The 14,249-nt window shown below is 42.6% G+C and overlaps 2 protein-coding genes across 2 annotated transcripts; one reads left to right on the forward strand and one right to left on the reverse strand.

Moving 5' to 3' along the window:
- Positions 1 to 1,526: 1,526 nt before the first annotated feature.
- LOC120688298 lies at positions 1,527 to 8,183 on the reverse strand. Its single transcript, XM_039970552.1, has 6 exons — positions 7,800 to 8,183; positions 5,564 to 5,769; positions 3,651 to 3,945; positions 2,555 to 2,662; positions 2,136 to 2,386; positions 1,527 to 2,052 (listed from the first exon to the last, which is right to left on the reverse strand). The coding sequence occupies exons 1-6, from the start codon at positions 8,001 to 8,003 to the stop codon at positions 1,935 to 1,937; spliced, it is 1,182 nt and encodes a 393-aa protein (XP_039826486.1). The 5' UTR covers positions 8,004 to 8,183; the 3' UTR covers positions 1,527 to 1,934.
- A 703-nt stretch (positions 8,184 to 8,886) lies between these two features.
- LOC120692857 (metal transporter Nramp6-like) lies at positions 8,887 to 12,729 on the forward strand. Its single transcript, XM_039976253.1, has 4 exons — positions 8,887 to 9,595; positions 10,376 to 10,512; positions 10,801 to 11,453; positions 11,921 to 12,729. Exons 1-4 carry the CDS (start codon positions 8,910 to 8,912, stop codon positions 12,083 to 12,085), a joined length of 1,641 nt encoding a protein of 546 aa, XP_039832187.1. The 5' UTR covers positions 8,887 to 8,909; the 3' UTR covers positions 12,086 to 12,729.
- Positions 12,730 to 14,249: the final 1,520 nt, after the last annotated feature.

Raw genomic sequence — 14,249 nt, forward strand, 5'->3', positions numbered from 1 at the left:
TGTAGTTATCCGCTTAGTCTGGTGTGGTGCTTTCACTTGAACTGAGATGCTGTAAAACTCGTCCTATTTCAATGAAATAGGGGCAGTGCTCTCTGTCTGTACTTTCAAATAAGTAGGACTTTAGGAAGTCAATGAAATTCACTCCATACATAGGCAAAATAGTAGTGCATAGTAGTATAGTCTCCTTAGCCAAGCCGACACTGGGCCTGCTTCTTCACTTGTATTCACTTGATCTCATTTTGCTGAGTTTCCACCTAGCCAAGATCTCCCTTTCCCACCTCAATAGATAGCTCATATTGTTTCCATTTGATGCCACTGTATTGCTATATCAGGTATTGACCTAGTGTGCCACTATTTTGGAAGGTGACTCTGCATTTTGCATTGTTCTCTTGGCTAGGTGGTGGTTGTCCACTTGTTATCTGCCCAATTAGAATTCTTGGCAATTGCCATATGTTGCTATGCACACTAGCAGGTAGAGCTCCTCGTATTTATATTTGGTTTGAGAACCTTATGGCGGGCTCTTCGTTGGACATTTTTTTTAATTGTCATTGCCCTTGTTGTGGCTGTTGTATGTGTACCTAAGTTGTTTCATGTTGATGATTTTGGGTTGTTTCTGCTGCTGGTAATTTAGTTTGTCAATGTCTTGTTAATAGTCGTGGTGCCCGAGCTGTTGCTGTTGATTTGTACTACTAAGTTTTGGTAACTATTTTCTCCGTCCCAAGCTACTAGTCGTTTGACTTTTCTAGATACATAGATTTTGCAATGTATCTGATATAATATATATCTAGGTGCATAGCAAAATCTTGCATCAAGAAAAACTAAAATGACTAATAGTTTAGAACGGAGGGAGTACTTCTTTATCACTAATATGAGAAGCATCTCCCCCGCCTATTTTTTTAAAAAGCTTGAGAAATAAGTAGGTTGATCCATAACTAACATATTCTACACATATACATGATTAGTAATGAGAAATAGAATATCCAATCAAAATTCATAGATGAATTAATGATAGACCGTCTCATCTAGAATGATATGATTTCTCAAATAAAACATTCATCACAAATTAAGATCCCGTTTGGCATAGCTTATTTTAGCTTCAGCTTCACTTTTTCATGCAAATCGAGAAACTATAGCGTGAAAGTATTTTATAAGCCCATGCTAAAATGATAAAATGAACTAGAAGTCTGAAAACAACAGTTTTTTAGCTTCACCGGCTTTAGCTTCGCTAGCGAAGCTGCTTTGGCATAAGCTGCCAAATGAGGCCTAAACAAACAAGTCAAATAAATCACAAACAAATCACAACATAAGCGCAAGGGAAAAAAATTCAAAGGTTGCATCTATTGAAAAACTGAATACTAGCTGCGTGTACCTATTGATCCTGACAGCAAATTTATCATGCTCGTCTACAGTACCAGACCGACTTCTTGATATCTATTCCCCTCTCCAGTTAAGGAATCGATCCTATTTCACGGCGACAAAGATACCATAGTACTCCAGATATAATTCCCAACAAAAGTTTGAACATGTGACCTCTCAATATGAAAAGTTCTCTTTATTCGAAATAAGAGACACAAGAGCACTAAATGGACAACAATCACAGCCAACAAATACATACAACTAAAATACAAGGATGACTATCATGCTACCACAAGATTAACTGCGATGAACAGCCAAATTCTTTTTTTATACGGTACAACATCAAAAGAAGAAAAAGAGAGTAGTTCACGTCCATATATAACACTAGCTTTACACTCGAGTGGCAGTCTTCTGAATTTACAAGAACTACAACAAGAACTATATAGCTCAGTAGTGTTCCTTGTATTTGGGCGTGCTCCGTACAGGGAACGCATTGTAACCGCCAGCTCCACCATTTCTCAGCCAGGGATTGCAATTCTCTCCAGTGGCGGTGGGGAATGCCAGTGAAGGTGGCATTCTCAAACAACATGATCATCACCATTAGTGAAGGAACCCACATCGCTGGACATTCGCAGAAGCTGCGCCAGTTCTAACCGGTACTCCAGACCCCGGATGTAGTGACCCAGCAGCATGCACCTATACAGTTCAGAGAACAGGTGGTCAGAAGCTATATATATGGTATAAGAACAAATACCACCATTAAGTCTGCTTTGCAGTACCAGAAGAGCAAACGTGCAAGATAATCACGGGGAACGGATATTAGAGGCTGAAACGGGAGGGAAGCATTCTCGACAAGCTCCGCACAGTCATCATCCTCACCCCCTAGGTTTAGGGCACCACCAGAAGTGTTGTCTAGTGGCGGAGGGGCTTTTGAGTGTATCTTGGGGGAAAGAGTAGCAAGCAGACCATGAACCACAGAATGAATTGCTTCTTGCACACCAGGACACGTAGACTCTGATAGTTCAGCAACCTGTTCAAAGCAGCTAGGTTAGGCAAATGAGCAGGAGAGCTTAGTAATTTTGTTTTACACTTGGGATTTGTGTTAAGAACATTTTATCATAAATGACTCATTACGAAGATGAGACGTAATGAAAAATTGACCGTTTGCATTAACCATGAGATTCAATTTGGAACATACCTTCTCTGGTGTTAGTGATCTCAAATAGTCCAGCAAGTCATTTTTTTCCTCTCCAACAAACTGTTGCATCTGTAGGGCAGAATTCTTTCTCCTAAGGTCATGTAACTCCTGCAATGTCAATAAAATCAATAAGCATTCAAGTTTGATATAAGATGCAACACAGCACTATCATATGCAAAATGATCAAATCATATTTGACAGCACCAGTCACACAAAATGGTCACTAGGGATACAATTGGTTTCTTTTTTTCTGATCCACTGAATTATCCAGCTCAGAGTGGATAGAAACAGGTGTGTCTCGTATTTGTCCAATTTGCAAGCCAAGCTTGAGCGCAGCTTGGGCCTTTATTGTCATATGTTGTCCAATTGTACATGAGAGTACAAGACGCATGCGCTACTCTTGCCACAGAGCATACTGTGTTGAGCTCAAGCTTTGACAGAGCCGACCTTGAGCCCACCAAGCTTGAACACTAACTTAGGCTTGCTTAAGCTCAGCTCGAGCTTATGCTTGCACCAAACCTTGTGTTGAGCTCGAGCTGAGCCTACACCTCTTCAAGCTTGGCTTCTCTTACATGTGGATCAGTAACAAAAAAAAAGTTCTACTATCATCTCATAATTGATAGAAGGAATAATCTATTGCTTATTTTGCTGGGACCAGGCTATAAATTAATTAGATACAGTCAATAAACTCAATATATTTGCAAAATGAATCAGTGACAAACAATTAATGGCACAGAAACTCAAAGTAAATATATGGCATGCAAGATATTCACAAACTTATCAATATGTTCAATAAATCTGGTATGCATCAAGTTAACATTCACAAATTCATGTAGCGGTGAAAACTACATACACATAGTGGGTACACTCAAGTTAATTACACAAGTACCAACTCTAGCCTGTGCATAGTGCGTATACTCCCAAGTTATTTGTGATCTTCCTCCTATAGTATATGCAACATTCATATTTATGAACTAAACTGATGAATTGCATACTTATATGGAATGCATGATGGCAATAGATATAAATGCCGTATAATGAATCAGACTAGAAGATGAAATGACTTGGAACTTAATCAAGCAACAGACTACATTACCTTTTTCATGGCATCCAAACGGGATTGCATCTGAATAATGTACTCTTCTGCTTGAGGTGTTAAGTTACCAAGCTCTTCTCCCATATGTTCATGTGATGATTCTTCATCACTTTTTCCAGGATCCTGGGGCATAATGTCCTCTTCTGATAATCTAAAAATAGTGACAGGTCTACCCAAATTGATGTTATGGTGATTGTCTTCAGTGATATCACTTTTTGGACATTCTCCATCTTCTTCAGACAGTTCTAGGTTTCTTTCAAACGAAAGCCTGTACTCAGCATTACGTAGAGTATACCTGGAGGCAGAAACAAAGTAAAGATCAGAGTTTTACTCTGGCATACATGTGAACTGTATTTCCATGAAACAAGGCAATACTTCTCATTATCTCAGTTATTGGCAGATTATATAGCCATAGCTATTACAGAAAACAATATATTATGACTTTATCACATGGGAGATAGGCTCATACTAATAACTAAGTACTCCCTCCGTATTGGTAAAGGAAGTCGTTTAGGACAACGACACGGTCTCCAAAACACAACTTTGACCTCTTATTTTTTAAAAAAATATTTATAGAAAAGTGATATACGTAAACTTTTATGAAAGTATTTTTCAAGACAAATCTATTCATATAATTTTCACATTTGTAAACTCAACAACTTAAAAGTTCTTGATAATTTATATTCCCAATATTTGACCCAAATCTTGTCCAAAACAACTTCCTTTACCAATACGGAGGGAGTAGGTCAGGACCACAAACAAAGTTTATAAGAGCAAATATTTAAAAGAAACACAACAGCATCTCATTCCCTGCCTCGTACATGAGGGAGGGAGGAGGGAGAGAAAGAGTGAGCAAGCAAACTTTTCATTTTTTTAAGTTTTGCATCTGTGAAAAATGAAAAGCTAACAGTTACTCCATCCATCCTAAAATAAAAGCATTTATAGTTTTGTCCTAAGTCAAACCATCTTCAGTTTGACTAAGCTTATAGAAAAGAATAACAACATTTACGATATCAAATTTGTATATCGGATCCATTATGAAATTCAAGTTCATAGAGTACTACTTTGATGTGGTAGATGCTGATATTCTTTGATATAAACTTGGTCAAACCTGATATAGTTTGACTTAGGACAAAACTAGAAATGCTTTATATTTTGGGACAGAGGGAGTAATTCGGAAGGAGCTATGGAACCTGATTGGCTTTGAGAGATGTCTATTAACCTGGGAAACTAGCCAAATTAAATATATTCCGACCATACTACAACAAGCTCGTATGGGAAATGTAAGCCTAAGCCACACATGCAGAATGCGCAGAACATGGTTGACTCTCTTCTTGACCAAAAGAAGCCAGGAAGGAACCAGAAACCACCGTGAAGTGGTACAGGTAGAAGAAATGTGACTACTAAGGAAACTATTAAACCTCACTAGAAGGTTATCATTTTTTAATAATCTGATAACGATAGGCCTGGTGCAGTGGTAAAGTCACCCCACATGTGCCAAGAGGTCCTGGGTTCGACGTAGCCTCTCTGCAAATTATTGCAGGGGTAAGGCTTGCCTCATATAATCCTTCCCCAGAACCCACCTTGCGTGGGAGCTTCCAGCACTGGGTCTGTCCTGATAACGATAGGCCTCTTTCTCGGACATAACACATCAGAGAGGTATACAACGAAGTTGGTCATCATTTATAGGTCCACATGCTATTCTACTGAACTAATAAATACAAGATTGCAGGAGTTGCATCAGTTTCACATGTCAATTAAGACCAATACACGTTGGAAGGTCAAAGACGTTGACTCTGAATTATAAATTCAACAACAACAAAGCAAATCACATGCCTAATAATGCAACCAAGCATCGGAAAGTACTTTTCATAACAACCATGATAAAATAATCTTTCAAGTAGAAAGCATACCCAGTCATAATTGAAGATACCAATAACTTGAAGAAGGGATTCCAAAGGGCTTCTACAACAACACGGAACTGATCAGATGGAAGCAGACCCAACATGCCAGATATGGTCCTCTTCATTGCATCTACTGTTTCAGGAGCAATATCTTTCTGAATGACACTTAGGTCCAAGGGCTCTATATCCTGGATCAAGTTCCAGAGCATGGATTTCTACAAGATAACCAAACACATCATAAGACAAATTTAAAGCATGACCAAAACAATGTGTAAGTGGCTTTTAATAGATAAAAATGGGAACATCATGAATATCTATATAGTAGTTAAATAAAAAAAACTCAACTTGCGAGGGGCAAGCCGCCCCCCGGGCATTGCATGTAAGAAGAGGCCTTCTCACGCAAGCCGAGAAAATCCCCAAACCCCTGCCCCCACCCTTACACAGGCCGCTTGACACCCGGGCTGTTGCCCGAGTGAGAATGGGCCATCCTTCAGGCTGCTGCCTCCATGTGCTTTGGTGTGGGGGCAGGCGAGGGGATTTTTTTAACCTCAGCCTGAAATTCGCTCCCTCGGGGAGTCGAACCCAGGACCTGAGGAGTGCTACTGAGGCCACCTAACCACTACAGCCAGGCACCCGTTTAAATCAAGTAAGTTCATAGGCACTCTATAAAATATAATACTTAAGCATCTGTATTAGTCTCATCCCTAGCAAGTGCTCATAAGCCAATGCTCAAAATCATGGAGTCACATGTATTACGTGCAATTAATGCATAAAGACAATTGGCAGCTAACTAGTAAAAAGCTCCTTGGCGTAGAATCCCACTGCTTCAATCAGAAAGTGAAAACCATGGCTCATGGACAGGCAATATTTTCAAATTACTATGCAACATTAGTGGCCATAACTATTGCTGCTGCAATTAAGAAGCATAGATGATTCAGACAAACAGTGTGAAGTACTCCTTCCATTTAAAAATACAAGGCATATATCATCTCGTTAGAGCTTTGGCCAACAATTACTCCATTAATATGCCATTTACATGATACAAAATCATTATGTATCAATGGGGTAATTGTTGGTCAAAGCCTTGTCCTAGTGAAACAAAACACGTCTTGTAATTTCAAGCGGAGGGATTACATAAACAGAATCGAACATCCTACAGCAAGATAATAAGTCACAATGTTGAGAAGGACCCAGCTGAATATTTGCAATGCTTTCAAGAATTCATTCCGAGTTATCTAACACAAGTTTGATACCAAAATATAAGGTCATAGCTTTTCAATCCAAACATTAACTCAGTCAATACATACTGCAAGAACAGAATTGCTAACTTAGCTCAGCAATAGTCAGCATCCCAAAAGTAGTACCAATGACACACAAAGAATCTAAGCAAATTATAACTCAAGACTCCATGATGATAGGCAGAAATATATAATGTTTTGAGCTAAAAGTACATAATAGTAGAACACTCAAACCCTAAGCGCTAGGGTTCCTCATGTCATTCAGGAGTCACAAACAGAGTTTGTTTATGTTTGCAATGCTAAATGACCCCCTATAAAAGCAGGTTGTTGAGTTAAGAGTAGAAAATAATTCTTCATAAATCACAAGTTCACAACCTAAGATCAAAAACAAGGGGGGTGAAATGAAACTTATAAGAAAATCCCATCAGCCTCACGATCCAGGTAGGTATCATCCAACATGTTCAAACGACCATGGTCACTGATGAATTACTGCGCCTAAAGTTATGCACATGCAACTAAAACTCCATAACTAAAAATCACAACTGTCGTACAGAAACTAAACACAACTAATAACTAGAATTGCATATCTTCCCTCGATGCTTCGATGAGCGCAGCTAACAACTGCTTCAAAGCACCTCTTATCAATACACGAAATGTTATAGCAGCTATGATCCGATCGCGTTCACAGGGAAATAATTAGTTTACAGCCGAAGCTGAGGCTACCGCAGGAGCTCTCCATCATAAGATCAACTTTCCTGGAGGCCAGATCCTATTCATCGCTCTCGCATCAAATTCCAAACAAGAAATGATTACCGACGGCACCTTTCCAGTACCCAAACCTCAAATCACCCGCCACAGAGACCATCGGAGACTAATCATCTAGCAGTAGCCAATACTACCCACCAGACATACTATTCAATTTGGGGAAAATAAGGGAGAGGGTGGTTGGCCGCTGGGGCGATGCGCCCGAGGCAGGCGAGGTAGGGAGGGACGGTGGGTTGGCTCACCTTGAAGGGTCCGTGCACGGGCCTCCCCCGCGCGTGGAGCTCGTCGAAGGGCGACGCGGACGCGGCCGCCACCCCGACAGCCCTCCTCCGCCGAGCGGCCCCCGCATCCAGCGGCGCCGCCGCGAACGGCGGCGGCGGAGGGGGCAGCCTGAGGCGCTGCTGCGCGGCGAAGGGCGGCGCGCGGAGGCTGTAGGCGATCGGCATGCCGCCGCCGGTCGCTCTCCCCCGCTTGCTTATTCCCCCTTCCTCCCCCCGACCCTTGCCTCCGCGGGCGTGGGCGGCGATTCCTCCCTCCCCTCGGGGCCCCCGGGGGCGAAGGAGATAGGCTTTTTCAGCTGCCCCGCTGGCCGGCTCCGTCTCGCTGCTCGCGTCCGCTTCCGTGCGTGCGTGGTAGGCGAGGCCGGAGCCGCGGATACTTGCGGGGCGAGGTGGGTCACTGGCGGGTGGGGCAGGCGGGGGAACTCGTGGACGGCCGCGGCTGGCCCCCGGTGGGTGGACGTGGAGGGCGGTGGGATTGCGTCCACGTGAGCGGCTCCGCTGTGTCCGCCCGCCGGTCGGTCTTCTGGGCTGCCGCTGGGGAGGTGCTCTACGGGCCTACTGTATGTTCCGGCCCAACAAGTGCAGTGCATGCGGCACGGCCCAGCATGTGCATTCGAAGCAGCCCGTTTGTGTTTGCTTTCATGATCATTTCCTAAAAAAAAATTCCTAAAAAATTACCATCCCTATTGAAAATGAGGGCAGCTCATTTGTCCATAGTTCACATCAATAATGGCCTCTGCACTAGGCATTCAATTCAAGTAATCATGCATTTTTTTCCAAATCCAAAATCAACTTTTAAGTTTTTTTAAGGGCCTAACATAAAACAATCATGCCCATAGCTTAGAGAATTCTAGCATAGAAGGGAAGGAGACTGCTTTTTTTTTTCTTCTGCCAATACAAGAACTTTTCCTACATCTATGCAAGTCCACAGCGTTTCTAAGCTGGCGTCCTCTCATTTTTAGCATTCTTCACGTAGTCTTAAGAGCGGGTAGCAGAACACTCAACCAGGCTCTAAACATAGGATACGACCCCAAAACCACGCGGCAAACGGGGGGGTCGGCTCGGCACTTGATGGTTCGCGCCACGGCCACGAGCCACGCGGGCCCGCCGTCAGTCGCGCATCCGGCGAACTCCGACCCGATGGCCGCCGACAACGCAGCCGACGGAGAGCCCGCCGAGGGCTCGCCCCCCGCCTCCGGCGCCGAGGTTCGCGCCCTCCTCCGCCCCTCGTCGTTCGTCTCCGCCATCTCCGACGATGACGAGGGCTTCGAGGAGCGCGCGTTCGAGCCGGCCGAGAAGGTCGTCGTCTCCGTCTCCGGCGACCCCGACGAGGAGCGCCTCTTCTACGCCTCGGGGGGCCGCGCGCCGCCCTTCTCCTGGCGCAAGCTCTGGCTCTTCACGGGCCCCGGGTACCTGATGAGCATCGCCTTCGTGGACCCCGGGAACATCGAGGGCGACCTCCAGGCCGGCGCCACGGCCGGCGGCTCCCTGCTCTGGCTGCTCCTCTGGTCCACGGCCATGGGGCTGCTCGTGCAGCTGCTCGCCGCGCGCCTCGGGGTGGCCACGGGGAGGCACCTCGCCGAGCTCTGCCGCGACGAGTACCCGGACTGGGCGCGCCGCGCGCTCTGGCTCATGGCCGAGGTCGCCCTCATCAGCGCCGACATCCAGGAGGTCATCGGGAGCGCCATTGCCATCAAGATCCTCAGCCACGGCTTGTTGCCGATTTGGGCCGGCGTTGTCATCACCGCATTGGATTGGTAAGCTTCTTTGCTAGCCTCTTCTCGGGTTGTGGAAATGTTACAAATCTACGTAGGCATTTCGCAAAAACAATGATATGTATTGTGATTTTGGTGCTAGATCTCAACTTGTTTCCATAAATCAGAGTATCGTGCCTAGTAATTGACGGATTGACCCGTTGCTAATTTGCAATAAGATATCGCCCCGTCTGGTGTGAAAAGTGGACGAAATTTTAAATTGGTTTGTCGTGCATTAAAGTTTCTTAGGGAGGTTAGCAGATAATTCTCCAATTCATACTAGAGTTGAAGCATATGCGTCTTCGTTAAACAATGCAGGTGATTAGCCCAGTAGTATGTCTTGTTGAATACGTCAAATGTGGTGAATACCTTCGTCACTTTGCTGCCTGTCAGCTGGTCGAACGTTTAAGATTTGTTGCTCACACTCCAACAAAGCTTTCGGTAAATGCTGGAGCAGTATTGCTATGTGGCATAATGGGGGAAAAAACTTCAGGTGCAGCACAACTACATGATATTATCTGTCTATCATACTGAATCGAATCTAGAATTTCTTCCTTTATGTTCCACCATCTGAACAGAGTCCCAACCTACTACTAGAGTGTACTTGTGAGCCATACAGTAGCATATGAATAATATTGAGTGCAAGTTTGATTTGATTTGATTTTATTTGAACTTGTAAAATTGCTCTTCAATATCATGGCATGTAAGCATTGATTTTGTTGTCCTTATTGTTTGAATAGTAGGAAGGTTGTATCCCACTAACCGAAATTTATTTTCCATCAGCTTTATTTTTCTTTCCCTCGAGAACTATGGGGTGAGAAAGTTGGAAGCTTTGTTTGCAGTTTTAGTTACAACAATGGCGTGCTCCTTTGCATGGATGTTTATAGAAACCAAGCCCAGAGGGAAAGACCTAATCATTGGTGAGTATCTATTGCTGCTTGTCTTCTTTCTCGAAATATGGCGAAGGAGATCCCAATAAAAAAGATGTTACTTGCTTTCAAGAAAAGCAGAGTTTTCTCCTTTCAAAAAAAAATTTAAAAAGATGTTACATTGCCCAATATGATCTGAACCCTCGTGGGTATCTGTGTGTCAAGTGCCTCTACCATATGACCAATGCTGTTCTGTTGTCTGCTTAACCTTCGATCATGTGTTTCACCTGTCTGATATTATGTTCTCCAGCCAATCACAGTGTAATTTATGTGCTACAGGCATTCTGGTCCCAAAGCTGAACTCAAGAACAATAAAACAAGCTGTTGGTCTTGTTGGAAGTGTTATCACACCCCATAATGTGTTCCTTCATTCTGCTCTTGTGCAATCAAGAAAAATTGACCCGGAAAATGAATATGAAGTCCGTGAAGCGTTGAGGTACTATTCCATTGAATCCACCATGGCATTGGTAGTGCCCTTCATGATAAATTTATTTGTCACAACAGTTTTTGCAAAAGGGTTTTATGGTACCAAAGAAGCAGATAATATTGGTCTTGAGAATGCTGGGAAATATTTACATGAGAAGTTTGGGGGTGATTTTTTCCCTGTCCTCTATATTTGGGGTGTCGGGCTATTAGCTGCTGGAACAAGTAGTACCATAACTGGAACTTATGCTGGACAGTTTATAATGGGTGGGCTTCTGAATTGGCGGGTGAAAAAATGGATCCGGGCATTGATCACTAGAAGCTTTGCGATCGTGCCAACTATAATTGTTGCTCTATACTTCAACACATCTGATTCTGCACTGGATGTTCTCAATGAATGGCTCAATGTGCTCCAATCAATCCAAATCCCATTCTCACTGATCCCACTGGTAACATTGGTTTCTAAGGAGGAAGTCATGGGACCTTTCAAGATCGGTCCAAGAACAAAAGTAAGTAACAACCAATGATATTCCCGTTGTGTATCACATGCTTTTCTTCGTTTTTCAACGAGTTTTAGAGATGTAACATAAGCTCAACTCATTCAAGGATGTGAATTTAAACTTGGTAATCAAAGTTTTGCTGAACTGAACTAAGCTATTTGAACTGCTGGAGCTTAGCTCACCAAGCTTAACTAAAGCTTCATTTTTATTTCTTAGCGGGATCCTGATTCAAGAGCTTTCTATATGAATGTTTTGGATATTTTCTTGGCAAAATGTGTGCTAAACTAAAGATTGAGGTGTTGCCATTGAATTTGAACCTTGCATTTTGGAACAAAGGGAGCAGCTCTCTTTTTAGGAAGCCTGCTTTTAGAAACTTATCCATGAATCATGAATACTTTTGTCTCTTAGTTATTTTAGCTTTGCCAAATCATTATATTTATACAGCATTGTAAACTAACCTTAGCATATTGATGTAGATTGCTTCCTGGACAGCTGCATCCGTACCAATCGTAATAAATAGCTACATGTTGTTCGATTTCTTCTCTTCAGAAACGGAAGGCCTGTTGTCCAGTTCAGCTCTTTGCGCGGCCGTGATTGCTTATGCTATGTTCATAATATATCTCATTTTCCGAGGCACGTAGTTTTCTAACCGTTTTGTGATAGGGATACACAAGAACAACTTCATATGACAAAGAAAAGGATAAACCATTTTGCTCTATGATGACAGCTTACTAACATTTAGGAAACTCAGATATTGGAGTGCACATTGTACAGAGGGTAGGAAGGAGAAGGTTCAATCGTTGACTAGAGCTGTGCCAGTGACTTTCGTTGTGTTCGCTTGGCTGTGGCTGGTGCTGATTTGTTATGAGAGAACTGTACTGCTGACTGGCTGGTAGCTGGTGGCTGATGCTGATTTAGTATGAGAGAACAGTACTGCTGACTGGTTGGCTGACAAGCCAAACGACAGAGCGTTTGTTGTCTCTTCTATGCATTGAACTCTGGCTGCAACTGGAAGCAGACAATAGAGAGAACTGTATGTCCAGCAATTTCTCGTTTCATGGCATGTGGATGGCAGATAGGGTGAGAGACACAGAGAAATTGGAGTTAAACAAGGCACTAGATATCAGAAAAGTAGGGTGATGTATCGTGTAATATATTCGGGCGTATGAGGTCAATGTTGTCATGTAATTAGAGTAGTAGCAGCTCTCATCAGGTTGTACCAAAGCTCTGATAAACTTTTGCAGACTCCAAATGACAAAGGATTAATTCATTCTAGTGGTCTTTACACACTTGTCTTCATAGAAAACAAGGAACCGATTGACTTTAAGCATGTACAGATATTAACAACAAACTTAGGTGATGACGTAGACTCGTAGCAATAGGTGCCACCCGAGCATCCTGTGTATCAATGACATACTCCTTTGATTTTAAAATGTAAGTTATTTTAGTTTTGTTATTAGGCTAATCCCAATGTAAATTTCATAGAGGTTTTATGCATATTAAATACAGTGCCACGTCAGCAGTTGGTGATGATATGACAATGTAATTATGAAGAAAGAGAGGAACTGAGTTTCATTAGGATAAACTAGTCAGGTTGGCGCGCTACGCGCGCCTATACCAAAAACACGGACCTAAAATATTAATAGAAAGATATTATCCGTTACTATATTCGAAGCAACGTCGTATCGATGTATTGAGTTAGATCTAAAAATTACAGTAAAGCGGCATAGTAGTTTTGTGTCTGAGAGCGCGCTAATCTCAAGCATTGTAGTATATAGGTACAGGTAATTTTTTCTTAGGAATTTTTTGTGTGTCAGTAGGTATAGTTTAATTACTTTAGTAGGAAAAAAAAGCAAGATTAGAAATGAATGAACATTTTAATTATATTTTGTGGATTTACGGAGGGAAATCAAAACCCAAGAAGTAGTATAACTACCACATGTAAATGTAGTATACAAAATTTAGTTATTATTTTTGTATGTAGGAAGTAGTTAAATATATTTTGTATTGTCAAATAACGGAAGAAAAATATTTTTTTAAGATAAAGAGACTAACTTAATAGAATCATGGGCCCCATGTGGGTCCCGCCTGAAGAGTACATGGGTCCACGTGGGTCCCGCCTGAATAGTACGTGGGCCCCATGTGAATAGTATGTGGGACCTGCATGAACAGTGCTCGGGTCCCACGTGGGCCACAACTCATGAGGAGGCCCCAAATCTTGGCCCTTTAGTATAAGAAAAATATTTTTTTAAGATAAAAAGACTAACTTAATAGAATCATGGCCCCACGTGGGCCCCGCCTGAATAGTACGTGGCCCCATGTGGGGCCCGCCTGAATAGTACGTGGGCCCACGTGGGTCCCGCCTGAATAGTACGTGGGTCCCGCCTGAATAGTACATGGGTCCCACGTGAATAGTATGTGGGACCCGCATGAACAGTGCTCGGGCCCCGCGTGGGGCCACGACTCATGAGGAGGCCCCAAATCTTTTGTTATTAGGCTAATCCCAATGTAAATTTCATAGAGGTTTTATGCATATTAAATACAGTGCCACGTCAGCAGTTGGTGATGATATGACAATGTAATTATGAAGAAAGAGAGGAACTGAGTTTCATTAGGATAAACTGTGTATACACTGTTTCTAAACTATGAAACTTACTTAAACTTGCATTAGGGGCTATAGAATTTCATTCATGCAATTGCGGCCAATTACATGTCTCACACTCAAATGCTATGGCTACTCTACAAAATCATGAAATGAAACTTTGTATTGGGGATCTTGTTTCATTCGCGAACTCAAATGTACTT

Source organism: Panicum virgatum, chromosome 9N (assembly GCF_016808335.1).
Source record: "Panicum virgatum strain AP13 chromosome 9N, P.virgatum_v5, whole genome shotgun sequence".
Lineage (NCBI taxonomy): Eukaryota > Viridiplantae > Streptophyta > Magnoliopsida > Poales > Poaceae > Panicum > Panicum virgatum.

Excerpts from the sequence above, each read along its gene's own strand:
- LOC120692857 (XM_039976253.1), top strand. The coding sequence starts at position 8,910 with ATGGTTCGCGCCACGGCCACGAGCCACGCGGGCCCGCCGTCAGTCGCG. Across the intron at positions 9,596-10,375 it reads GTCATCACCGCATTGGATTG|CTTTATTTTTCTTTCCCTCG; the intron begins GTAAGCTTCTTT and ends ATTTTCCATCAG. Across the intron at positions 10,513-10,800 it reads AGGGAAAGACCTAATCATTG|GCATTCTGGTCCCAAAGCTG; the intron begins GTGAGTATCTAT and ends TATGTGCTACAG.
- LOC120688298 (XM_039970552.1), bottom strand. The coding sequence starts at position 8,003 with ATGCCGATCGCCTACAGCCTCCGCGCGCCGCCCTTCGCCGCGCAGCAG. Across the intron at positions 2,387-2,554 it reads GATCACTAACACCAGAGAAG|GTTGCTGAACTATCAGAGTC; the intron begins GTATGTTCCAAA and ends TGCTTTGAACAG. Across the intron at positions 2,053-2,135 it reads CTTGCACGTTTGCTCTTCTG|GTGCATGCTGCTGGGTCACT; the intron begins GTACTGCAAAGC and ends TGAACTGTATAG.